The following is a 27,503-nucleotide window of genomic DNA, read 5'->3' as shown; positions in this document are numbered from 1 at the left end:
AGGTCCAGAATCCCGAGAGAAAGATGGGACCGCTTCACACGACTCGAAGGCCAAGGAGTCGGCCGAACACCCGAGTCTGGTGGAGGTGCCGTAAATTCCAGGACATAACCCTGGCGAATGATGTCCAACACCCAGACGTCGGAACACGACTGAACCCAGGCATCCAGGAAGAAGTGCAGCCGCCCTCCCACCAACAACCCGGGAACCACCGCCAAAGAGTCAGGAACGCGGCTTGGCAGGAGGAGGGGACTTACCCTTACGGTCCCGACCACGGCCAGAAGCAAACCTACCCTGGCCTCTCACAAACTGCCTACGAGAAGCAGGGCGAAAGAAAGATTTGGGTTTAGAAGGGACAGGAGCAGTAGTAGAGACTTTAAAAGAGGAAGAATGTTTCTTTTCTTTAAACAACTTGTGCAATTTCGTCTCCAACTCTCCTCCAAACAACATCGTACCCTGAAAGGGCAACCTCAAAGCGCATGCCTTCTGCGCAGAGTCAGTCTTCCAGTCCTTGAGGACAAGACTGCGACGAGCAGCCACACAAGCCCCCCCGGACAGAGCAGAAGCACGCACAACGTCAAAGGAGACATCAGACAGAAGCTCCACCTGACGCTCAATTTGCTCCAGCAAGCCAGAACAGTCCGTGGCATTATCCATAGACTGATAGAGAGACTTCAGGTCAGACAACAGGGACTGCGACACATAAGTCCCGTAGATGCCTGCCCTCAAGGCCAGGTGGGAGCCAGAATACACCTTACGGAGCGCCACATCCGCCTTCTTGTCAACCGGATCCTTCAGAACAGCATCTTCAGCAAGGGAAGTACGCCCCACCAAACTAGCCACAAACGAGTCAATAGGAATTGAATCAGGCAGTTCAGTGGCCATATCCTGCAGAGGATAGAGTTTCGTCATGAATCGAGGAATCAAAATGCGATCAGGATCAGCCCAGTCGCGCTTCAAAACATCTTTGATGAAGGGATGGACAGGCACATCGACAGTGGCAGCACTCTGAAATTGACGCAACAAAGGGCCCCTAGAGGTACTAGGCGCGTCTCCGTCAGGGAACCCCATGTTCTCTTTAACATGCTGCACAATAACTGTCATAGTATCCTTGTCCACATATTTGCCCTTCAACTCGTCATCCCCCAAATGTCCAGCAGACTCATCGCCACTAGAAGCTGAAGAAACAGGAGCAGGACACTTGCGACGGGAACCAACATCACCCATCTCAGTCAAGGTTTCCCTGATTAAGCGCTTAATATGCGCATCAGCACCAGCATCACGGCGCCTGGACCTGGCAGGAGAGGGAGACCTGGAATCACTAGAAGAAGAGGAAGACCTCTCCCGGTGATGTCTTTTCCTGGAATGCTTTCCCATCGTAAAGAATACACCAAACACAGCAAAAACGCCAGAGATAACAACCGCTATGCGGTACTCACCCCAAACGCTCGTTATAACGAGTCTCCCAAGCCGGTAACCTCGAGGCGCCTGACTTCCGTCCCCACGATCAAAAACCGGAAGTCAGGCATGACGACTTCCGGCCGGGGAAGGAGCTCCAACCAATCCAGAGGAGCATCACGGCCGCGCCCCCTAGCAAGCCCAGCAGGCCAGGAGAGGCGGCCATCGGGCCAAGAAGAAACCAACGCGGTATTACACCGCCGCGTGGAACTAGGAAATGGAGAGGCCCGCGCCACTCCCCCCAAGCCCAGCAGGGAGGGAGAGGCCAACAAGGAAGGGCCGCCGGCACCAGGTAAGAACCAGCGGCCACAACGATAAATCCAGAAAGAAGGCAGGAGCGCCCCCGCTCCTGCCGCGTCCTCTTACACCGTCAGGATGACAGAAAAAGAACAGGAGGAATGCTGGGACGGTACTCCTTATGTACTCCCAGTGGGAGGGGGAAGGGTAGGTCCAGCATTCCTTCGTTCTTTTTCTGTCAGCGAGATAGTTACATCTCACTAGTCCATGACGGTGTCGAGGACGGAGGGACCTGGGGGTAATAAACCCCTGTGCTGCTCATGACCCGTATGAGATGCAGGGCAATTTACCAGTGTGCGTTACCTTCTTGCTCGGTGGGGCGCTAAACTCTCCAGCAGCCCTTCTGGCTTCATGGAGTTTTTTCTTTGTTTTTTCTTTGGGCAAAACAGTATTGCCACAGGTGACCAGTATTGACAGCCTACTGGTCTGAGGGCTGTGGGATTAGAGGTTAATATCAACTTCGGTGGACTGCGGTCCTTCACACAGGAGTTTGAGTAACTCATCTAGAGCTTGGTAAGTGGCTTGCCATCGACAAAGGGGTTGAAGGTAATAACCTCTGCTGCCTTGGCTGACTACCGCCCACCATGTTTCGAGCTCTTCTTCTGCCTTGTAGAGATTTCCATGCATTCACAGGCAGCACTGCCATGTCGGCTCCCCTGGACACACTGAAATTTGCTGTTTGGCCGCCATGTTTCATGCAGCTGCTTTCCAAAGATTTTTATTTTACCAAAAAAAACTCTCAAAGTAGGAGTTAGTTTTTGAAAAACAAAAAAGAATGACCCTGATACGCTAGGAAAAAACCTACCTTAGTGTGGGGGTGATTTCTACATTTTTACTGTTACGGACTGCAGGATTTCTCTTGTGGACCCAAACATTAGAAAACACCTCAAATTGTATACTGAGTATTAAATGTAACCCAAAACTGTCTGGTTAAAGTATGCTCTTCAGTAAATTCTTTTGTGAAAATACATTGCAAAGGGAGACAAGCTATTGATTTAATCCATGTTGCTTAGCTTTTCACCCTTTCAAGTTTGGTAAATTGAGTACCATAAATTGGTTAAGAGTAACACTTGTTATTTAGAGTCTTGAAGCAGCAGTGGTATAAACAATCTATTATTAGTAATAATTTCCACAGTAGCATGGGCCCAAATGTCATCCAGAGCACCCTCGGTCTGGATGCTGTCTCTAGCTATCTGTATAACACACAGAACCCCCAACCCATGGATAGATTTGAAGGGTTTCAGAGGTATTGTCTACTTTTTTGATCAGGAGCCATCTTCCAACTGGCACCTCTCAAACACCTATAAAACGTTATTCTCCTCAATATCCTATGGCCCACAAACCTCCATCCCCTCACTTATTTTGCAGTCTCTTTTTGTTCAGTACACATCTATTTTTCTCAGCTAATCTCAGACTCACCCCCTCCGGACCTCAGTGCTTACCACTGATGAGCCCCGGCTTTTATAGTAATAAAATTTGGCATTTGGTGAGCCAAATATTCAAGCAGAATATTAGAAAAATGTTCAGGTCAACGTATATTTATATATTTTTGCAGTTTAAACAAACATCAACCTTTTGCTAGCAGAGCACTGTGTCACAATCAGTACAACATCTGTAAAACATCATAGTAGAAGATTGTTTAAAGATAGTAGCACCATTTTTTAAAATGTGCCCTTATTCTGATTTACTGGAATCTTAAGTTTATGTAGGTTAATTTATAAAGCACATTGGTGCCAACCAGGACTCCCCAGCAATAATGAATGACCATTAGCAAGTCAAAGCTGCCCAGCTAAATAGGTTTTTCGCTGTTTCCGAATAATTCCGCTCCACCACCAGCGGAGGTCGTGAAATTTTACCTACTCTACATTACTCTTGGAATGCTGAGTTGCGACACAACTTCTCCAACAGCCACGTGGCGGAGTTTTTTTCGGGCATGGTAACGTGAGAAAGTATTTGCCTCCTTTTGCGTGATTTTCAGGTGCTAGAACGCCTCCCAGTAAGATTTCTCAATGCTGTTAGTCGTGGCAGGTATCAAACGCTCCCATTGAGAAAGCTGCTCCTCTAGTAGAATATCTACTCGAGCAGCAGAAAGAAGCAGCGCCCTCTGGTGCTTCGCGTGGTGCCATTTGGGCAAATTTTACAGCATGGAGCAAGCTCCCGGCGCTAAACATCAGTGCAAGCAGCGTGATGTGCCGAATTGTGCCTGCTTGCAGAACTCCACGAGTTCCGCCCACCCTTAATTAGTACTATGCCGAAGGTGAGGAGGGGGCAATTCCAGCAATTGGAAGCCAGACATTTAAATAACCTGCCATCCACCTTGTCTCTTCTAAATCTAAGATGGATGGCTAGGTTGGAACTAGCAGATTTAAGTGCTCTAGCAGGAACAAAGGGCTGTACAAAAGAGTTAAGCAATATTGCCTGCTCTAAAAGATTTCTAATTGTAAAGAGTGGTGTCTTGAATTGAATCTGCTTTTCCACCGGAAGACAAAATAGACCACACAGCTTAGAGAACACAGATTGCCACTTAGGCATGTGTAAAAGCAGTCAAGCTGCGACATTTTGAATAGCCTGCAAATGCTTAATCGAGGAATGGGAAGTACCCAGATAGAGAACATTCCATAGTCAAGGCGAGAGATTATGACTGCCTGCACAGTTGTTTTTGGCTGGAATTTGTCAAAGTTCAGAGAAATATTTTAAGGCTTCAATTAACCCCACTGTTACTGGGCGATATGCGCCATCAGAAATGAGTGGGTCTTCTGTATTGCCAAGAGAGGGTTTTGTCAAACTTGGAGGGACCTGGCAGACTTACCTATTGCCAGGTATAGGGTCTCAAGTGAATATTTCTTCCCATGGCTCCAGATGAATTATCTCTGGTGGGGTGTGGCTCGTGTGCTGCATGGTTCAGGATCTTCAGTACATTTCTGTGCATGGCTGCAGGTCGACAGTTGTACTCTATATCCATGACCTTTAGTGCTTTTCAATAATTCACCACACACCAGTGCACTCACTCTGCCCCTACCATTTAAGGGAGACATTGCAGTCCCATGGACAGCATTTAGGGGTCGCCAGGGGTCAAAGCTGTGACCCCTGGCTTGCCCTTTGCGACTGACAAACCCTGGGGATTTTCACAGTGTTGTTTCTTGTTGGGCCCTAAAGAAAGGGGTTGTATATTGTTTTACAGGCTGTATTTTTTTTACATCATTGTACTTTTATAACTATATACATGAACGTTGACAGTTTATGTGCACTTGAATGAGCCAATGTTGGGTAGGTGTAAATCCGATGGTAAATAAAGGCTTCCTCAGATCATTGAGAAAAGTAATGCCATATTTCATCGGACTGATCTACTTATTATGAAATGTTCTAACACAGCTGAAGGCCTGGCCAACTTATTGTGAATAGCCTGTGTTAAAGATCTCTTTAAAGGATGGATTGTTATTTTACTGTGCTAAAGCTTGTATTTTCTTACATGGAATTTCACAGATTACAGTACTAAACAAATATTTGATGTTGGTAATTTACCTTAAACCGTGGGGATAGAATATGTGCATTAAAATAACCATTGTTAGGCTCTTTTTGGACAGATAGAATTTTGCTTTGCCATCTGTAATTGTGTATTGTTTGTACTATTATTACTGTATGCAGGACTCTTGCCTTGTAGAAAGTTTATGCTCAGTATAGCAGGCTTTAGTTGGTTTTGGTGACATGCCAATGTTAAAGGTTATAAGCCTGATTTTTTATAATGAAAAGTTACAATAAAGGCTGTAGACCTGTTATATTGATTGTAAAAACATATGTTAAAGTCAATAGGTATTTATGTGTGGTTTGTTATTACTCTGCATTAAAGCCTACAGATAAGTTTTTGTTAGATGTAACCTCACAGATGACCTTAGTAGACATGGGTGTTGGTGTTGGTTACTGTTAGATTTGGGGGTCTCTAGTAGGCACAGGTAGGTACTTGTGACAAATAGGGATCCTTGCCTCTAGTCAGGTTACACTCCTAAAATAACCCCTGCTCAACCCCTTGGTAGCTTGGCACGAGCAGGCAGGCTTATCTCAGAGGCAGTGTATAAAGCATTTGTGCCCACATACAGTAATCGAGTGACAACACTACAAATGGACACCACACAGGTTTTATATCAAAAATAAGTATACTTTATATAGATTTACCACAAGACCATAAACAACAAAAATACACAATACTACTACTTTAAGATGGTAGTTTTTAGCTTAATTCAGTTCAGTTCTTAAGATGCGACACTTTGCGTCAATGGACCTTATGATGCGTTGCGCTTCCACGACAAGCAATGTCGCAGCGATGGAAATGCGGCAAAGTTCTGGTGCAAAGAAATAAAGACGTGAAGATCTTCCAGATGCGGCATGCTTCTCCGGGGATGCGAGAAGTTCTCGGTTCGATGCGTGGACTGCAGCGGCGACACCCTTGTTCAGAAGTGCGATGGCAACAGCTTCAGCTGCGACACTCTTCTCCCAGTTTGAGTGAAGCTTCCGCACTATGCGACAACTACAGGGGCGACATCCTTGTTCAGAAATGCGACAGCACAGCTCCGACGGCGGCACGCTTCTCTTGGGATGCGAGGCGCTTTCCTCGATGCGGTGCAATGCGACACCCTTATTCAGAAGTCCGACGGCAGGCAGCAGCAACGGCAACACACTTCCTCTTCGTTGAGTCGCGCTTCCGGATCCTTGCGACACGCAGTCCCTCATAAGGCCCAAAACAGCAGCAGGCACTTCCAAAGAACTCTGGGGAGCTGGGGGTTGAAGTCTGTTGTTCCTGAGACTTCAGCAGGAGGCAAGCTCAGTTCCAAGCCCTTGGAGATCCTTACAAGTTGAAATAAGCACACAAAGTCTCTTCTCCTTCCTTTGGCAGTCAGGCAAACCACTGCAGGCCAATCCCCCAAGCAGCACTTCAGCTTAGGGGTAGTCTCTCCTCAGTTTCTTCAGGTTCCGCTCCTCAGTAAAGGTTTCTTCTTGTTCCAAAAGTGATCTCATTTCTTGGGATCAGGGTCCCAATATTTATACCCCAAAAGCCTTTGTCCTCTGAGGGCAGAGAGGCCTTTGCCCAGTCCAAACCAGTTCTGGAGCACTCTGTTTATATGACTCCTTCTTTCCTTTCACAGTGTAGAGCAGAAAAATCAGGCGCCCTACAGGAGGTGGAGCCAGCATTGTGGAGGGAAAGCACAGCCCTGGAGCACTTTGTTGACATGATTCCTTCTCTCCTTTCACAGTGCAGGGCAGAGACATCAGACGCACCACAGTGCTGGCTCCACCCACAGGGGGTGGAGCCAGCACTGTGGGGGGCAGGCACTGTCCTATTCAGGTCCCAGGTGCAACTCCTCCTTCCCATCTTGATGTAGATCTCTCTGTTCACCACTGGCGGACTCACCCTGTCTCCTGGAATCCCCCAGCCCTGTCACTCAAACTCCAGACAAGGAATACACAACCTAGCAGAGGCAGGCTTGAAAGGTTAGGCAAGAAAATACCTACTTTCTAAAAGTGGTATTTTCAAACACAGAATGTTAAAACCACCTTCACTAAATGATGTATTTTATCACTCTGAGTTCAGGCATACTAAACTCGAATTTCTACCATGTTCTCTGAGTCAGTTAAGATTATAAACATGTAATAATCTAACAGCCCATTCTGGCCTATGGAGAACAGGTAGCCTTGCAATATTGAAAAACGAAAATGGCTGTAATTCACTATTAGGTCATGCCACTCACATCAGGGCATGTTCTACCTTATACTTACAATGCACCCTGCCCTTGGGCCTACCACAGGGGTGTCTGATATGAAGTAAAGGGAAGGTTTAGGGACTGGCAAGTTGGTGCACTTGCCCAGTCAGCATGACAGTACCAGACTGCACACAGGCTCTGCAATGGCAGACCTTGGACACATTTTACAAGGCTGCTTCTGTGTGTGTCACAACCAGTGCTGGAAGCCCACCAGCAGCATTTGGATTTACAAGCCCTGGGCACACTCAGTGCACTGTACTACGGTCTGACAAGTAAACCAAATCAGTCAATTATGGAATCACCAATTCATACATCAATTTAAAATAGGGAGAGCATATGCACTTTAGCACTGATCAGCAGTGGTAAAGTGCCCAGAGTCATAAAGCAGCCAACAACAGGTCAGAAAAAATATAGGAGGAAGGCAAAAAGTTCAGGGATGACCCTGCAAAAAGGGCCAAGTCCAACAGTTACACCATATGACAAACAATGGGCATAGAAAATGTGCTCTGTGAGAATCCTTGTGTAGGCCTGTTAGTATTTTCTTCGCCAACAGTCATTTTGTATACATTTGCAATTTTATGACTGGATGCCTGATGGTTGCCTTGGGGGATAGCTCACACTAAGCACAGTAGGTCTGAGTTGGTTATGGTGACAAGCTAATGATAACAGCAGAAGGCTTAAATGGTGTAAAGGAAAATGTCAGGCCAGGTGCCATATGTTTGGCCTGTGTATTATGAAAAGTTATTACAAACGCAGTAGACCTGGTTAACTTCTAGTGGAAAGCACATGGGAAATACAATAGGCCTCCAAATGTAGATTGTTGTCACATTGTTACATCCTGTAAAAAGGTATTTATTTACATGTAATCACACAGATTACGATCATAAGAAAGGTTTTTGGTGTTGGTCATCGACTCTGACAAAGCAAGGAAACAGAGTTTCACTGTGATTATTCTTGTTAGGGCTCATAGAGAAGGGCTGTACATTGTTTTGTCAACTATAATTGTATAAATATTTGTAATTTTACACTGTATGCGTGGTTGTTGCCAGTTTATGCATATTTTTGTTGACCTGTGTTGTATTTAGTGTCATGCCATTGGTAAAGGCTAGAAGGCTTAAAGGTTCAGTTGGAAAAAGTTATGTCTGATTCCTTACATGTGTTCTATTATTATGACAGAGCAAGTAGGCATTACATACTTTATTGTGAAGAGCATGTGTTAAAGGCAATATGCTTTTAAAGGTGAATTGTTATTACACTGTGCTAAAGCTTCAAAGCAGGTAATTTGTTATGTGGAACCTTGCAGACCTTAGTAAGCAAGTGTTTAGGTGTTGGTGACCGAGCCAAACAAACCATGTGGATACATGATTTACACTATATTGATCCTTATAGGCTCTATTTATGGGTGTCAGGAGAACAATACTTATGCTAAGACTGGGCATTTTGCCTTTGAATGTGTACAATAGACACTGATCTGGCACTGTTAGTACGTCCAGAATATGTGATCTTTGTGATACGGATACAAGACCGCAGGCATGCACTCTTTTTCTGTCTGAACACAGTTGTTTTTGAAGCTAGAAATTGTTTTATAATACCATTGCATTTTAAATGCAAAATAACAATAGCTGATGAATTGATTAATATGGTAAAAGCTCCACCAAATGAAGTAGTCTGTTTCAATCTTTTTACATTTCTTAAATTGTTTTAACTGTCGTAGATATGTGTCATGCTTGTTTATATTTAAATCTTATTATATTGTGGATCTCCAATGAGATCTAAATAAATAAAAATGTTGACTTTGGCTTTTGATCTGTTTAGTCGGAAAATTTATGATAAATGTAGTAGTCCTCAAATCTTGATTGTGCTAAAGTCAATAGGCATTTAAGAGTGTATTGGTATTACCCTATATTAAAACTTACAGATAGGTAATGAAATTTCACAGATTACCCTTACATGCAAGGTGTTTGTACTGCAGTAATTCTTGCCAGAATCTCTTCTTAGTTGCCTGCCTGTAACAAAGAAAATCATTCAAGGCAAGCAGGCCCAGTTTTCTTCCAGGCCTCAGGCAACAGTGCTGCCCTTCCTATGAGTCTCCACGGGACCAGGGGTGTTCTGATGAGAGGTTCTGGGGTTGCCACTTTTAAACCCAGTTCCTGCCAGTGTGTGAGGTACATCCCTTTTGCCTAATCCTAAACTGGTTATGATCAGTTCTTCCCTTTCCCCTGGGTCTAGCTACAGCCTGGTTAGTGAAACAAAGGGCAGGCTGGTCCAGGTGTAAGCTGAGTTACACAGTGACAGAACAGGCATCTTCAGAAGTCAGAAAGGGGCAGCTCACAGCCCCCAGGCTACCATTTGAAGCACAGAAGGGGATGAGTACTATCCCAGGAGCTCAGGAGAGGAACACTCTTCTTCAAACCAAAGGCCTTTTTGTCCCCTGTCCAAAAGGAATACATATTACTTCACAAGAGAGCCATTAACAATCATGTGACTCTTGACACTGGCAAAAAGACACATCTGATTTAGACACAACAATGTCAACTTTCTAATTTTCAAAATAGTAATTTAAAATCCGAATTTACCATTAAAGTGGATTTTAGATTACCAGTAAAAGGAGTATGTCATATCCTTAGTATTACATTTAATTGTAATCAGCCTAGTTCCTCCTAGCTGCTCAGCCAGAGTGAGAGATGGTAATGAAATATTGGTGTGACTGTGATGCATGGAATGCCTGGGTGCCTGTGTGGATGAGTGGTGACAGTTGGAGATGGGCTGAGCAGCTAGGCAGGCTGCTCCTGGTGGGGCTGGTGTGGGAGCTGGTACATGGCTGATCCTTGATTGATACCACTTGACTTGGAACTAATAAAGAATACATAGAAACTTACAACATGGCTACCAGTGTCTTCATGTACAGAGCACAACATAATTTTGGCCACGAGGATGGGATCTGGACCCAAGTGTGCTTAAGGACTGAACAGTAACCCAGAGTCTACAAAGAAACCATTGTAACCAGCGCAACTACAAAGAAAAAAGAAAGAAAAATACATGAAGCAGAATGGAGTAAAAGGCAAGCCAGCCCCACCAGTGTCCTGTCATCGGATGGCCCCAACCTGAGTCCTGCCTGATCTTACTCCATGGACTTAGGGTATGCCTGATTTAAGATTCACCCTACCACTTCCTTTAGTATCTGCCGTATGGATGTATCCACTGCATAAAGGAAATGTGGCTGCACGGATTAGAGTTATGGACTAATTCTGTGAAGTAAATTTCACAGGTGCCACACAGGAGCGGTGTGGTTCTTCTGAGATTGCTGTTTTATTGGCACATAGGAAGTTCTACTTTTGTCAGTGAACTCTGTGGTAGTAATGTGCCTGGGGATCTGTTCACATCAGACTATTATTATGATATGACCCCATGAAATCCACAAGCGCTGTGAAAGAGGTGGTCATCTAGTGGAGGATTAACAATTATTAATGCCTTGCCTGCTGACAAGTTTGTTTTTTCTTCAAGTGGTCATGAGGATATGACAGCAAAAGGATTGGTTTTTACAACTGCCTAAGTGATGTCGTTTGACTGGTTGCCTGTCGACTAGTGTTGACTCATTTGCATCTATAATTGGATTACCAGAAAGTATATTTCTGCACACCATGTCTGCATGTTTTTAACATTTATTTTGACTGTATTGATTGAGCTGCATGTACTTCCTCTATCAGTAACCTGGCAGCAAAAGCGTTTATTGTCTTTGGCACACTACTAGGTCAAGTGTCAGTTTAACTGCATTATTGTGGTTTGAAAGTGAAGCGCGTGATCCTTTCAGCATGTGCACTCCTACCTGCATGGTGACTCTGATCTTCAGTCATCAGGCTCTTCATGATGCACTGTTCCTCGTGGGATCCACTATGACGTTTGCTTCTTTGCCGCATCACAGCTTCTTTGAAGTGCACTGGGGTAACGTGAGCCACTCTGCAGTGACATCCAAAGCGTGCCGCCATCTTGTGGTTGGCTTTGGCACTCAATTCAGCTATATTGTTTTTCCATCTCTCTGCCAACCACGCTGTTTTGGTTTGTTAAAATAAAGTTTCAACAAGGCCTGACGGAGACCGGGGACACTGCGGTGCTCGTTTCAGTACAGCAAGTTGAGAAATCATCCTCGAGGGATCCCTTTTGGTGGTTTGTTCTGCTTTGCTCTCTTTGAGGTAATCTTTACATTGGAAGTATAGGTTCCTTGTCTCAAAGTGTGTCGCTGCATGCCAGTAGTTTCTCCCGGTCACATTTTTATGGGGGGATTCCTTTGGGTGCTTGTCATCAACGATACTTACGAACACAGACTTGTTACGATAATGACTAGTTATTGGAAGCATGATGTATGTCCATGAGCTCTCCTCCATGGATGTGCTACATTTTTCAGACTGTATTTTTGGGGGCATATTGCTGCGGTGCCGGAAAGATTCATTCCTGTTATTTTTTGGGTGTCATATTGCAAGTAACATTTAATTCAATTGTATTAGATCTATACAATGTGATGTTGCTGGTGTACTTACACTCAACATATTGAGGATTTATTTGTGTAAGCTAGGTAACATGGTACAGTATTGTCAATACTTGTTATTGTTACTATCTCTGCCATGTTTTGCTCCTTGTGTATCATTACTTGTAGGTCTGTTCTCAATTTAGTTCCCTTACGCAAGGGTGTTTGTTTCCTGGCACAACTCGGGTGAGAGATCGCTCACCAGCGTGGGACACAGGTCACTAGTGTTCTACTGTAGATGGAATTGTATTAATAGTATCAAAAGTTTCATATTTCGTGATGCCACAGTTTTTCGCTGTTTAATCGGTTGGGACGTCCTAGTCTCCTGGTGGGTGGGCATCACAGTTTATCCCTTATTAGGGTGGTTCTGGTCTTGGTGGGTGGTTCCCATCTTCTTCGTGTTGTGTGTGTAAGTCGTGTTACGTCGCACGTTGGTCTGATGTGTCGGTAAGTCGCCTTGCACTGCACGTCTTGTCTGTGTGTATGTGTGTAAGTCGCCCTGCGCCTCACATGTTGTCCTGTGTAAGTCGCTCTGCGCTTCAGATGTTGTTGTGTGTAAGTCGCCCTGCGCATCACATGTTGTCCTGTGTAAGTCGCCCTGTGCTTCAGATGTTGTTGTGTGTAAGTCACCCTGCGCATCACGTGTTGTCCTGTGTAAGTCGCCCCGTGCTTCAGATGTGGTCGTGTGTAAGTCGCCCTGCGCCTCACTGTGTGTACCCTCTATGTGGTCCATATTGTGGTACACGTGTATCTGTAGTGTTGGTTCACCCTTGTTGTCTGTTTCTGGCCTCTGGTGTTTGTCGTGGGGTGTGTGCACCCTTCACTACCTGATTTTCAAATGTTCATGGGGAAGGATGGGGTTATTGCTAGTTTGTAATTTAAATTGCTTGACAATTTTTATTCCTTCCCAAAAGTATGCAGTGTTAGTCTGTTTCTCTGCGTTTTAACATGGTTTGTGATTTAATAACTATATGACTTAATAATCTTCATGAGGGAGGATGGGGGATTTTGATGCATGTTTTTTATATGTCGTATTTTGCCCATCTTTTCTTTATTTGCATTGTTCTCTCTTTTGCGATGTTTTACTTTTAGTTGCATCCTTGAGTTACGAACATTACTGCTTCTTTTGTGTATAGTTCTCTGCTTTAGTATCGTAGTCTTTGTTTTCATTTTAAAAGGAAAGGTATAATGTTATATCCTTAGTATTACATTTAATTGTAATCAGCCTAGGTCCTCCTAGCTGCTATTCCAGAGTGAGAGATGGTAATGGAATGTTGGTGTGACTGTGATGAATGGAATGCCTGGGTGCCTGTGTGGATGAGTGGTGACAGTTGGAGATGGGCTGAGCAGCTAGGCAGGCTGCTTCTGGTGGGGCTGGTGTAGGAGCTGGTACATAGCTGATCCTTGATTGATACCACTTGACTTGGAACTAATAAAGAAGACATAGAAACTTACAACATGGCTACCAATGTCTTCATGTACAGAGCACAACAGAGTGGAAGAAGTATTTCTCTACTGCTGCCATACTGAATCTATCACTTATTAAATTTTATAATTTATGGGAGATCTAACCTTGCTGCTGTGAATAACGAAATTGGAGTTTTTTCACTGCCAGGACATCTTAAAACACGAAATATACATGTCCTACGCATTACATACCATTCCCTCTGCCCTCTGAGCCTTTGAAGCTAACTTAGTGGTTACTTATATGTATTCAAAAGGAAGGCTCAGGCCTAGCAAAACGTTTATTTTGGCAGGTTGAAATCGCAGTTTTAAAACTGCACTATAGGTTGCACTGGCAGGCCTGAGACATGTTTTACAGTGCTAGTTTATTGAGTGTAACAATGAATGTTGCAGCCCACTGTTAGCATTTAACTTATATATACACAGTTTTTATTAATTTGATATACATATTCTGGATAGACTTAGTACTATTTTCTACAGACTTATATGTAAATTTAATGTGCCAATTAGCTGCATGCCAATTTTACCATGTTTAGAAAGGAGAGCAAAAGCACTATACCGCTAGTTAGCAGGAGTAAAGTGTGCAGAGTCCTAATGTCAACAAGAACGGTTTCACCCAAAAAAGGTTAGTGAAGGCAAAAATATGGGGAAATACCACACAAAAGATTTCATTTTCAACAATGTCCATATAGGTGCTTCGAAAGCCTTTTGGTTAATTCTGTTGTACCATTGGTCTGTCTGAGGGTCATTTACACTCTGCTTCCATCCATGACAAAATACTGCAGGAGGTAATGGTTCAGTCCACATCAGTCATTGGTTCTCTTACCCTGTGAATGCCTGCATATTCTGATCACATGTGTACATTCACCTGAAAATGAGTGAGCTTTAGTGTAAGTGTTGGTTGGCAAGAAACCTGAGACACGTTTTACTTGTTCTATGTGTGCTACACAATGCAGTACATATAGAAAGTGGAAGCAATGAGGAGAAATAAAGATATTTCTCCTTGTTATGTCTCTCCTGGGAAGGCATATCCTTTTTGGCACAATACCAGGTTTACCGATTCTGGTAAATCTGGGAATGCTTGAAATACCAAGGTAACACCCACACAACACCTATGTAATGCCTCCCTTGCGTGAAGTAAGACGATGCAGCGATTTGTGTTGCATTGCCTTACTCCAGATTTATGGAGCCACTCAGAGCCAAACAAAGTGGCCTTGCATAGCTTTAAAAATCTCACCTAAGGTTTGCGTTGTGCATGTACAACGTTGTGTGGTGCAAACACAGCTCAAACCGGCTCGCAAATAGGTCCCTTAGAGTTCATTATAAAGCATGTGTTGACCTTCAATTTCAGGGGTTTTGCAGTAGTTTGAATGTGTTTTTGAGCCTTTCATTGCTCAAAAGGATGTGATTTCTGATATTTATATATTTCCATGCACTTTCTTTCTTGGTGTTACTCACAAGAAAGTGTCACTCTAAGTGTCACACATTTGGTATTTGAATGTCACTCATAAGTGAACTGAAATTTGGAAATGCCATACATAAGCAATCTGCAAACATGGCAGCTATATGTACTCAAAAAAGGATTTGTCCATTAATTATCTAAAAATAATATGTAATGTAGTGCCAAACAATATTATGCCAACATAGACGTTAAGGTCTGGAGTAATCTATTTCCATTAAATATTGTAGTAATATATTTGTATTAAAGAAAACTTCATTAGTATAGCTTAATTTTCCTTTTATTGCATGTGAAGATAATATTGAGAACACTCTGGTAAGCCACGCTAAAGTATTCGCTAATGCATTTGCCTCATAAAAATATAGAGCCTGATTTACAAAGTGTATTGGAAGGGTAGGTGTGAATTATGAATAGGACAATTTACCTCGCACAGTTTTACTCTGCGTGCCATTACCCCGCAGTTTTCACACGGCAAAAAATATTATACAACACAGGGCTTTACAACGCAATCCATTACAACGCATTCCCCATTACAACGCAATTTACTATTCTAACTCCACGGGGGCGTTACTTTGGGGAATGCATTGTAATAGTTTGCGGTGAAAAGCCATGCATTGTAAAAGATTTTGTGGTGTAAAAAATGTGGGGTAATTTAATGCAGAGTAACGCAAGCGGGGTGAAGGATGTTTCCCATGAATTACTTCTGTCTTGAATGTAAATCAGTTCTAAATAATCAGGAGTTTTTCACAAAGCACTGTTTGTGAGTAGTTACATTTTACGGCAGGTATAGGTGTCACTAACTCATGATTTGTTCCTGAGTAAGACGCCTTTTCATGGAAAAAATTGTGAATCATGAAAGTTTTTTCTATGAATAAGAATGTTGACATCTGTTAATTTGGGGAGATGACAGTTCAGAAATATCAGTAACCAATCAATATTTGTCTACTGGTGTGAGAACCTTTTCTTCAAGTATTGCTTCTCTTTTAGTGTAAGTGAACATTTAGGCCCAGATGTACTAAGGCTTTGCCCTGGATCACAGCCACACAAAGCCATGCAATCCCACGAAAAGTCTCGCAAGGGTATTTACTTTCCAGCTCAAAAGTTATTTTGTGCTGGAAAGATGCTCTATTTTCACTGCAAATGGCACATTATACTGCTTTATGTGGCTTTGCGTCAAGGGGGCGTTACTGGGTTGTTACTTGAGCAGGTCAGCAAACACTCATATGTTTTGATGCAAATCCTGACCTTCTAATAAAGCCAGACTTGTCTTTGCATCAATGCTCCTCCTTGAAGCAAGCTCAAACAAGGAGATGTGTTTTGATTTCTCATAAATAACCACATGCTGCGTGTGTGGTGCAGAGAACAACACAAAGCCAAAGAATTGGATGCTTCAGAGTTTATCTAGGCATAGGAATTGTAGCTTTCAGTACAATGTTTATGCTAGACGCACACACCAACCTCTGCGAGGCTCTGAGCCTCTTTGCATACCAGTGCAGGGTATGCCAGCAACAGCTGGCCAATCTTAGTAGATATGGCTCTCTGCTGTTTTTCCCCTCACGCAATGTAGTGCAGCAAATATGGTTGCTGCACTGTGTTGCGTGAAAATTTAGTGAATCATACCCTTAGTGTCAGACTAGCCATGAAGAATAATTAGATTCCTTAACAAATTACACCTGGGCCTGGATTCCAAATAGGGAGCACTGAACCCTGTTGGTGCTGCGGTGCACCCTTAACCAAGAGCGCCCGTCGCAGACAGTGACAGTGCTCCTGATCATACTAAAAAATGTGCTGTACTTAATGCAGGCACAAACTCTAATCGCATGCCAGCACTGATGAGTGCTCAGGCTGTCACTGTGTATTATGTACTGTGCTGCAAGCAGTACTCGACACCAATAATGAGCTTACCTCCTGATTGTTCTTTTGCATTTATTGCAGGTTGTGGTGTGCTGGCAGTGCTGATTGTTGCAATATTTCTGGATCAAATTGATCTCAAAGAAGGCCAGGAAAAGGAAGAAGAAGATGTGACCATGTCTACATACTTTCTAGCTACCTTCTGGCAAATGAAAGATAAACGGCAACTTCTCCTGATCCCTTTGACCATGCTCAGTGGTTTCCAACAGGGATTCCTTTCTGGTGATTATACACTGGTATGCAGTGGCTTGGAAATATGCTCCTTCAGTTTGCCTTTCACAAATATATTCAATATTTATTATCAGTATTCTGTTATGGTTAGTTATTTTATTGAATCTAGTGCATGAACCAGGATTCACTGCCAGATCCCTTTTGTATGTTCATAAGGCCAGCAGGGGCTACTGGGACTCAGACATTGGACTGAGGTTGTTTGCCTCTAGTACAACCCCTTCATCACTTGATTCTCAGCAGTAGCAATAGCAAGCAGTCACAGACTCTTCAGGGAGGTACTGTGGGGGTGCACAAACTCACAATTCAGTGATTATCCATCAGAGCGATAACCAATTCCACAATGCTTTTCTTTAGAATTGAAAGAAATACTTTTTTTTTTGTGAATCTGTTTTATTGAGTTTTAAGTTACGGTAATGCATTAGGTATACCAGATCAAGCACTGTTGGGGAATACATCCAGCATATATGGTTCAGTGCATACATACATTAGAGTAACAGCCCATGTCTAGCTTAGCAGGCGAAATAATCAAGGACATGGTTTACAGGTACTTTTGCGAGTTGACAGCAGCAACCAGGTGCATGAAGGAAAAGTGGATAATGCAAGTGGGTAAGTACACACAATAATCATATCTTTAGCCTGCACATTAAGAGTCCTGCGAAGCAGGAGTATTGGCGAGTGTCTATAGCCACATGCCACTGCATGTATTGTGTCATTGATCCTGCAGGAATGCTGGTGTTCAGCCGTAATTGAGTGCCAATCATAGATTCGTAATTAGATAAAAGAAATTGAGAACTGCGAGTATAACAAGGAAGGGGAAGAAAAAAGTAAAGGGGAGGGAATGCGCAACACATGTAACCAAACGTATTTGAAAGAAATACTTTATGACACATTTAAAAAGAAATAGTCCACAGGAAACAGTAACTCCCACAAGTGAAAGAACTGGCTCTAGAGCTACTGTGCCTTGGGATACCAATTAACACTTCCCCTTTCCTGGGTGTCCCTCCTCTGGTAGGCTAGGCAGGTTTCCCCTAAGGTTAGAGCATCTATGCAGCACAAGTAATTCAAAGCTCAGCTGCAGATAACCCCTGTTAAGAAGCGGTACCGAGTTCAGTACAGTCCTATTTGAAGTCTCACCAACTGCAGGTCTCCATGTTAAAATTTCAGCTAGCAGGGAACTAGCATATACACCTTCACTTATGTCAATGCCAATTGGCTGGATCAAGCCATGTGAGTCCCAAAGGAAGACTGCCCTACGCATTGAATTGAATTACACGAAACCCCACACAGAAAAATCGACACAGGATAATCCACACCAGACAAGTACAAACCAAGAAGGTTTATTTAAAATTCATTACAGAAGGCAAAAAGGCAAATGGTTAGTCAATTCAATTCAGCATCATTCAATAGAAAAATATTCTAAGTATAAAGTCAAATCACAATCTGTCATAAAGACTGGTGAATAAGAACAAGGGACGAGCTCTCTAAATATTCCATTCATCAGTAAATAGACTGACATGAAGACTGTCTCTACAGAATAGTAAAACAACTCTCTACAGAATAGTAAAACAACTCTCAAAATATTCTAAGTATAAGAGGAACAAGTGACTTAAGGTGAGGTTCACCTCTAGGGAGACCAGGGAAAAGTCTTTAAAATATATAAGTCTCATTCACATAACAGACTAACATGGAGCTTCTCTTTCAGAAAAGGGAAAAGCTTCTGAAACAGAGTGAATATATTGTAAATGTAGTGTGAAACAAATGATGTATCACAATATTTAATAGTAAAACAAAAAAACACATCACATGGAAAATGGCTTTTGCTCCATTACTAATGACTAATCCTCTATTATGTATGAATGATAATTAAGGCACATTCAAATTATATACTCAGCCTCTACTAGCCAGAGGAAATGGCCTTGTAGAGATACAGTTGAGCTCCACTCCTTCCTCCAAGAACGAGGGTAGCACAAATAGGAATACATTTTAAAAAATACAACAGTGCAGGACCATAAAACTGCATGAATTAAAAGTATTTTACAAAATGCTGAGGGATACATTTTGACTTGAGCTGCATAGATAGAGGAACAAGAGAAAATGTTTGCTTTAAAATGTATAAATGCAAGTGAAGTTGAGACATGAGTAGGCCTACTTACGCTTTGATATAGTAAACTCAGATCAATTATATTGTTTGCAACTCATTCATGTTACCTAGACACACATAATTTGTTAAATCCAAATTCACTCAATCAGTCGCTCCCGCTTCTGGGACAAGATGCAGAGTTCACAGTAGCAGCCTCTGTCAGACCAGGAAGACCCCTGCAAGAGAGGAAAATGGAGTACAAGTCATACGTCTTGGGGTGTGAACACAAGTATTTTGTGGGGCCAGGTTCCTCTTGGTGTCTGATCTGGTCAAATGTTTCATGTGGGCCACACCATATGAAAGGGGGTGTTACGATGGCACTATAGACAGTGACAGGCACCCTCCTAGATCATCCCAACATTCATATAAAAAGAGTTTGCTTTTACGTAGAGCTCCATAATGCACCTCTGCTGTTTCTCAGCTCTATTATGAAAAATGTAAGGATGAGTTGGCCTTGATGGCGTTCAAACTTGTGGTCTGCAGATTATCAGCAGAGTTTGCTAGTGCATGGAGCCCTTTGCGGCAGATTGGTCTGCTGTTCTCTTGTTGCCAAAATGAACAGTTAAAGAGTAGTAGGGCAGTGGACAGATGCAAATTGAGCATTCAGAGATGTTAAACGTCAAACACTCATGCTCAGTGTGGTTCTGAGAGGCAGTGAGGAGGACAATCTAGTGCTGCCGTAAGTATTGGTGTCTTTGCGGGCTCAGGGTGAGCAATCTGCTCAGGTAAGAACCAAGCCTAATCTGCAAACCCCACTTCCTCTTATTACTGGATTACTCTAAGAGGATCAGTCAGTGAGAGGATGAGGAAGATCTGGCAGGCATAGTGAGTGCAAAGCAACTGTTGCTGCCTGATAGCGTCCCTGCTATCATTGTTGTCAGCCTTGTTCCACTGTCTCCAGCCTCATATAACCTTGTCTCAGTTCTGACTACTGTGAAATGTCAAATGATTTATCCAAGAACTGAACTTAGACAGAGGTACCTGGCACTTGCACTGCCAAGAACATTTTATGGGAGCTCCATTCTAATGGAAATTCTGGTTCGACACTTGGCCCCCTTAAAGCAATCCTCCATATAGCTGCCGGACTGAATGAGTTAATTCAAACATATTTCTCCAGGCCTTACTTCATTAAATTTGCTTCCCACCAAATCGAGGATGCCTTTCATGCTTGCATTTAACACCTATAAGGCAATTCATTTGAAAGAACCAAAGACTCTTTACCGCAAACATCAAATTTCAGGTGGACAATGACAACTTAGAAGTGCAGATAAGAACCCAACTGTGAACAAATCCAGAACACTGAAGTAATCCTTTGTGGAAGAGTCCCAAGACTTTGGATGTCTAACCCACTAATCATCAGGGCATTACAATCTTATAATGGATTTAAATAGGACATTAAAATACTTCTTTTCAGACACCACCCGCATCCATGATGACATATTAATATAACCAATTCAAAACTGAATTGAAAATGCTGCATTTCAGACACTATTGCCATCTTGGACTTGATAGCCTCAGCTGTCACATGGTTCAGCCCCGTCTTAAGGAATTACTACATAGCCTTCCGATGCACTTTACTACTGGGTCGTTAGTCCTGCAGAATGTGTCTGGCTCAATTCAGAGTGTTCAATCCTGTATACTTTGCAGATCTACATTGCTATGGCTGGAAGATGTTTAAACTTTCAAAGATGAAATTGTTAAACCTCCTCATTTCTCTATCCTATTCCTTCTTCCTGCTTGGTCTTATGATAGCCCCAACCTTTTGTGTACTGTATAGCACTCTGGCACATACAGGTCTGTTTCACGCTATGTAAAATGGCAAAATAAATAAATTAACCTCATCCCTGAACCCCCATCCTGTCATTCCTATAGTCTCTTCCCCCAAGCCCTGGATTTAGCATTTCCTACCCAAACAAGCAAATTTTCTGCTACCACCCAGCTTACAAAATATTGAAACCTCTGAGAGGGATCATGAAAATATATGTTCTTTCTTTCAACATTGAAATGGATAGAAACAATTACCAATGTAATCATTGGACTTGAATATTGATCAAAGCAGAGTTCCAATAAAAAAAAAAAGCTAAGTGTTCTTCAGTAGGAGTTTTCTAGCTTAGTCTAGATAGTATGAAACTCTTGTTTTGACCAATTGACAGTCCTGTGAGTGGTGCTAGAGATGTGGTGACATAGGTCTAAGAAGAAGATGTGGTTTAACTAAGCCAATTAGATTCATAGAATGGATGGTGAAACAAAAAGGAAGCCCACTCCTGCTTAGCAGGATGGAGATATCTTTTGACTCAATTTGAAGCATGTCGGTCTAATAAAAAAGGTTGCAAAGACAATATCATGGCCTGGTTTGAATTTAGGTAGAGATAATTCATGTGGGTAAGAGAATTAAACTCCCTTGCAAGTGGAAACTTTACTGTGCTTTCAATGAATAGCTATTTAAATCTACATATGCCAAAGAAGTGTTCTCCACTGTGTGGGGCACAGAATATTCTTGAAGCTAAAGTTAAGAGAAATTGATGGTGATAGTGTTGGGTAAACTGAGTCTTTGGCTCAGTTCTACAAGGTTTGTTTCACACCCAAGGGTGACACGAGTGAACCTAATTCAATGTACCAGCTCTGAATGTGAAAGAGAGGTTATTGTAGCCCTGCAGAAATCCATCTAAGATATAAAAGAAGTGGTGTCAATGCTTATGGGTGTTAACAGGGAGTAGAAGTAATCTAAACAATCATTCATTAGTTCACATGACATTTATAGTACCACACAAGATAAAAAAGCAGCTAAGCTTAGCAATAACATTGAAAGCAGGGAAAAAATGTAACATTACAATTTATTGCCATTAAACCCTCCTTATCCTATCTCTAAGCGATATGCTAGTTATAGCTGATGAATAAAACTTAAGCCTGAGATTTGGAGGTGGCAGGCATTCCTGGACAACAGGGTTTGTTGTGTTGTCTGTTTGGAATAGCTTGTCAGCTGTTTTGAGCACAGGGCCAAGAGCTAGGAGATTGCATCTGAGAAAGAACACAGTCCTGGCACCAGTTCATGAAGGCAGCATGGAATGCTTCGCAGAGCCTTTGGGAGTCTTGCTGGAGGCTTCTTCTGTAGAGATGGAATCTGGTGCTGTACTTATCTGCATCTGCGGTCTGCATCTGTGACTCAGGTGAAGTTTCTCTCCTAGGTAGTCAAATGGTAGTTCTTATATATTGTATCTTATCTAAGATGAAATTTGCAATGTCACCTTAGGAATGTTTTGACATAATCATATACATCAGTGGATGTAGTAAAAAGGTACACATGTCAATATACACTACATTACTTGGGCTAGAGTTATGATTTAACCTTGGAAAAGGCACCCGTCTGTTGTCTATATCTGAATGATTTGACACTTTCACAGTTCTTGGAAAGATAGGCAAACGCCACATCTGCATCAAAGGCAGACATGTTGATGATTCTACATAATTTGAGGAACAATGGCAACTTCCATTACCTAAGATGGTGACTTCCATTACCTAAGATTCATTTGTGACCTATTTAAAATGGAATCATACCATAGGACTTTACATCAGAATGACATGCAGTATCTGGTCCAAAGGTATACAGGATGGGCAGGCTATCTAAACTTCTTTAACTAAAAATGGAGGCTATAGCTAAAACGAAACCTGTTATGTATGTGTTTAAGAAAGAAAAACTAAAAGGAAGAAGCCTAAATGCAATTGATTCAAATAGATGAAAAAATTGAATTACAGAGAGAAACAGTCATAAGATTTATGGCATTCTTGGAATAATTTCAAAACCAAATAGTCACTGATTTATCACTAACTGTGTTTTTGATTGATCTTGATAATTATTATACATTTATAAAATAAAGGCACATGCCAGAAATGTGCATTTGATGAAATAATAATTCATCACTTTTTGCATGTTCAAAAACATATCTTCAAACTGAAATAAAAAAGGGGTATCTGTCCTGGAAAACATGATCCTTACAATATCCCCCAGTTGATAAGAAAGAAATATTTTTTTTAAATCATTACAAAGTTGAACAATATATGCAAGGAACATAAGCAAGGTTTTATGCACAATGATAAATAAAAGGAAGTAGACAAATGTTTTAATTTTCTGATTTTTGCGGCTAAGTGCTGAAAGAGAAAGAAAATTATAAAGACTGCAAAAAAGTGTAAGTAGAAAAACTATGTTAAACAAAAACCTAGCAAACAGGTACAGTTACATTCATGCACAGGGATGTGATCCTAAGCACCTGTGTTTCTTTCCGCTTATGATGTGGACGTGAGCTTGCCACTGAATTTAAGGGTTGAACATAGTTTAGTCTTTGGTGATGGCTTCTGAAAACAACAATACAGTAGCAGTTGGATTAGATATCACTGCTCTCGATTTGAATGTGAGAGATCCATTGTTTTACTATGAACAAATCAGGACTATTAATAACCCTTAAATGATTCTATATAGAAATCTAAAAATACTGAAACCAAGAAAATGTGAACAAATAATGTGATTAGATACTGTTTTTTGGGGGCGCTATCTTTTAGCTGAAAAATCAATTCGGAATGTCCAGGGTTATTTGAAATGCATATTTTCATTAGGTTGACTTTTAATCTTATGTTGTGATGTGCATGCATGCGTATATGGATGTCTAACTTTATATAGACCAATACTATTTTATAGGGTCGGTCAGATTTATTAAAACCTGAAAAAGGAGGAGTGTTCACTATAGAACTGGAAGACACTATACAACTTTGATACTGTAGCTAGCATAAATAGGTTCGTGTCTTGTTTATCTTCTGTCTTTGGAGGATTTTAAGCCTTCACTTGGGGCTCACTCTCTACGGGAATGACATATGGAACTGAATTTATTATCCCACCTATTGTACTTCTGTACATGGCTGGAGCCGGATTTGAAAGTCCACTTGCTTGAATATTTGTTACTTGAGCTCTTCAGGTACTAAGGAGAAAAAATTGCCAGTTGTAATACCTCCTCACTTTGAGGTATATCTCTTTATAAAGACTGGAGGGCAACTAACCTCTACAAAAAAGGATGTAAAAAACATGATGTTACAGAGATCAGATAAATGTGGATGGAATGTTGCTTTAATTTTGTGTAGTAATCCGACTTCAATCTGTATATGGTTTAATTATATTTACCACCAAGATTATAGTGAACTGTTGTCACTTCTACTGCACTAGTCTGAAGTACTATTTATGAATTGATTACATGTATTGTATGTATTGATGTGTTGCATGTGTACACATGTTGTGCAGATCTGGGATGAGCTACTCCTATAAAAGTCATTTGCATGACCTATTGTCTAAGTCGAATACAGAATGATACTACTTCATTTCGTTAGTGCGTTACTTGTAGAAGTGTAAAAATGCTTATGTCAGCGCCTGCCCTAAACCCAGCTAACATGTGACAGATGATTCTGTCACTCTTCAGCAAACCTTTACTATTATTCTGCGATGTATGGGGCAATTGACCACCAAACCATGTTAGGTTTTCATGATGTCTCAAAGAGAATTAAAGGTCTCAGTGGAGTACCTAGGTAACTACAAACTTTGTAGGTCTGTATGTCTAAAAGCTCCCAGTATTGGATACTATATCATCAAACTCCAAAACTCAAACCATAAATGAAAATATTTTCAAGAAAAATGCAGTGAATGCAATTATAAATATTTCAAAGAGGTATGCAGTGTGTGCATTCACCCTCTCTTCCAGTTAGGAACACATCTAGAAAAGAGATTTGTGTGTGTGCCCTTCAATAACTCCTATTGTAATGGAAGCTATTTGTGCCATGTTAGCAAACAGATTCAATTAACAAGAGATTCATTCTCAGAAGTCGTATGAGTAATTACTTTTTATCTGACAAGCACTTAGCAAACATATGTTAATGTTGCTCACTATTTAACAAGTAGGAAATAACACCAATATTACCCCAGATGGTCCAGACATCAATTTTTAAGCATAAAATTGGTCTTTTGGGTGTGCAATCTAAAACTACTAAAGTTTACTATCTTAATGTCTTAATGTATGGCTGTGTCTTTGTCACGACTATATCCACTATAGTTTTAGCAAGAATTCTGTGATTAATACTGTTTTGCAAGAATCAAGGTCTAAACACTGATATACTGATTTCAGGGCCCCGTGGATGATTTTAGCAATCTATGCAGCCATCTCATTCTGTGCCCAGAGCAACATCTTATCATTACTGCTGGGCATTTACATTTGAAAATGTACTAACCGAGCAGGTGCCCAGGACATTTGAATGAGTAAATCTATGCAAAGGTTAGTTGGTTATGGTCACTCTATGGTCTGTGTACGACCCAAAATGCCAAATACGTTTGAAAAGGGTCCACTAACCAATACATAGTCAGTCATACTTGTGGGAATCCTATGTGTAGATATGAAGAAAGTTTCATACACACCACCTTTGTACGGCCAACCTTGTATCTCCCACTGCTGCCACAGGACTGCCCTTCTCCAACTTCTCCTCAAGCTTGTGGCAATGCAGCTTGAGATAATTAGAACCCACCTTTGCTTGAAAGTCTCCTGATATGAGGCCGACATACCCAGATTCACTAGACTAACATGTTTGAAAAGTATGGTTGAAAAAGTCAGAAAGGATTACCATAATTGGTTATATTTCCCTCCCAAAAGAGTTGCTCTAGCAGTTAGCTGAAAGGTAAAGAAGAGCATTCTCAAACCTGTACTCCACCACTAAAATATTACTCGACTTGCTCCCCTATTTTCAACAGGGAAGGAAATGTTGACAGATACTTTCAGAAACAACACCCCACCCCATGGACCGCCCAAAGTACATGTGGACTGGAAGCATTGACATCCTTGAAGGTGACACACCTTTTCTGCAAAGTTACAAAATCGAATGTCTTAATGAAAGAAGCCCAAGCTATGTCATTTAATTTAGAGGCTAACCACAGATATGCTATGATTATATCGTAAGTAGACTAGTGGAGTTAGTACATCAGCTGCTGGGTTCTACAAATCTGCAATCTATATGCCCAGAGCTCAGAGTAACATCCTATTTCATTTTGGCAATGTACCTCCTCTAGACAACTGTAAATCATAGACAATTCTTCCTGGTTCTGGGGTTTTTGGGGGCTAACAACCCCTTAGAAAGTCAATTGTTTTGGCCTGGTGAGGGCATGTGGTCAGATCCATTCTAGATCTACAACTTTGGTGCACAAGACCCTTTTTCATTTTGAATTCACGCCTCAGAGTGATCTCTCGCTCTCAAGTAAGTTACTAAAAATTGTAATGCCATGAGGAAACCTACTGGACGCTCTCTGAATCTGAAGCTGGGGAACTCATTGATATCGGTACTCCCTGAAGAGTTATCAGTGAGCCCAGACCTGGAGAATTGTCATTGTAGAAAGGTAATACAAGCCCTATTTTTTTTAATGGTCTATACGTAAAAATTAGAAAGGTATGTACGCAGTTTCTAAAAAAGTTCCTGAAGGGAAATATATTGATATAAGTTTGATGGCCCACCCATCTATGGTGGAAGTGGTTCTCCTTGGTATGGGCAGGAATAAATGTAAACAACACACTAAAGTTACCTCATAAACCTTGGAAGAGACTCCCACGTATGCTACCATGGACGCTCTCTGAATATCGCGCAACTTCTGATGTGTGACAAATGTATTGTGCTTTGCAAATGCAAGGTAATGCTAATTGTTGACACTGTATCCTTATATTGTATTGTTGTCTAGTTCCTATAAACCTATATAGGATCTGCACCTTTAGACAACATACACTGCAGGATTGGTGTCCAGACTGATTCCAGACACCCCCATGAATATGTTAGCCTGTATACCACCTAGCTCACAGTGCCAATATAAACCCCTATTACCAAGGAGAGGATAGTTCTTGGCAACTATAGAACATGACAACTCTAATCCCCGTCAGGGATCGTGGGAACAGTACAGTACTTTTTGCTCAGTCACTCTTGCTCACTTCATCTCAGACAAATACACAGAATAAACAGTGGGACGTTTTCAATAAAGATTTATTGAACCAGCGTCATTCTAATGTAAAATAGGTGTGCTGAAACAACCATAAGACAGAAGAGATATTGATGATTGTAAGCGCCAATAGAGTAAAAGGATGGTAGAGTCTTACCATAGTGCTAAGACAATGAATACAGGCAAGTAAATAAACATACATGATAGTAATAATGTGTACTCCTATGATGCAACCCTAACTAGATGTACCTAAGTGTACCTAGCATGTA

General features: G+C 41.7%; 1 protein-coding gene across 1 annotated transcript in view; it reads left to right on the top strand.

Moving 5' to 3' along the window:
- The window catches only part of LOC146817888 (N-acetylglucosamine transporter UNC93A-like), a 143,542-nt gene that overhangs the window by 41,544 nt on the left and 74,495 nt on the right, over positions 1 to 27,503 (top strand). The window contains exon 5 of the mRNA XM_085609261.1: positions 16,886 to 17,097. Coding sequence (XP_085465387.1) covers positions 16,886 to 17,097 — 212 coding nt within the window. The remainder of the gene's footprint in view (positions 1 to 16,885; positions 17,098 to 27,503) is intronic.

This window comes from Triturus cristatus, chromosome 6 (genome assembly GCF_964204655.1).
Source record: "Triturus cristatus chromosome 6, aTriCri1.1, whole genome shotgun sequence".
NCBI lineage: Eukaryota > Metazoa > Chordata > Amphibia > Caudata > Salamandridae > Triturus > Triturus cristatus.
This window is presented reverse-complemented; position numbering and strand designations above follow the sequence as displayed.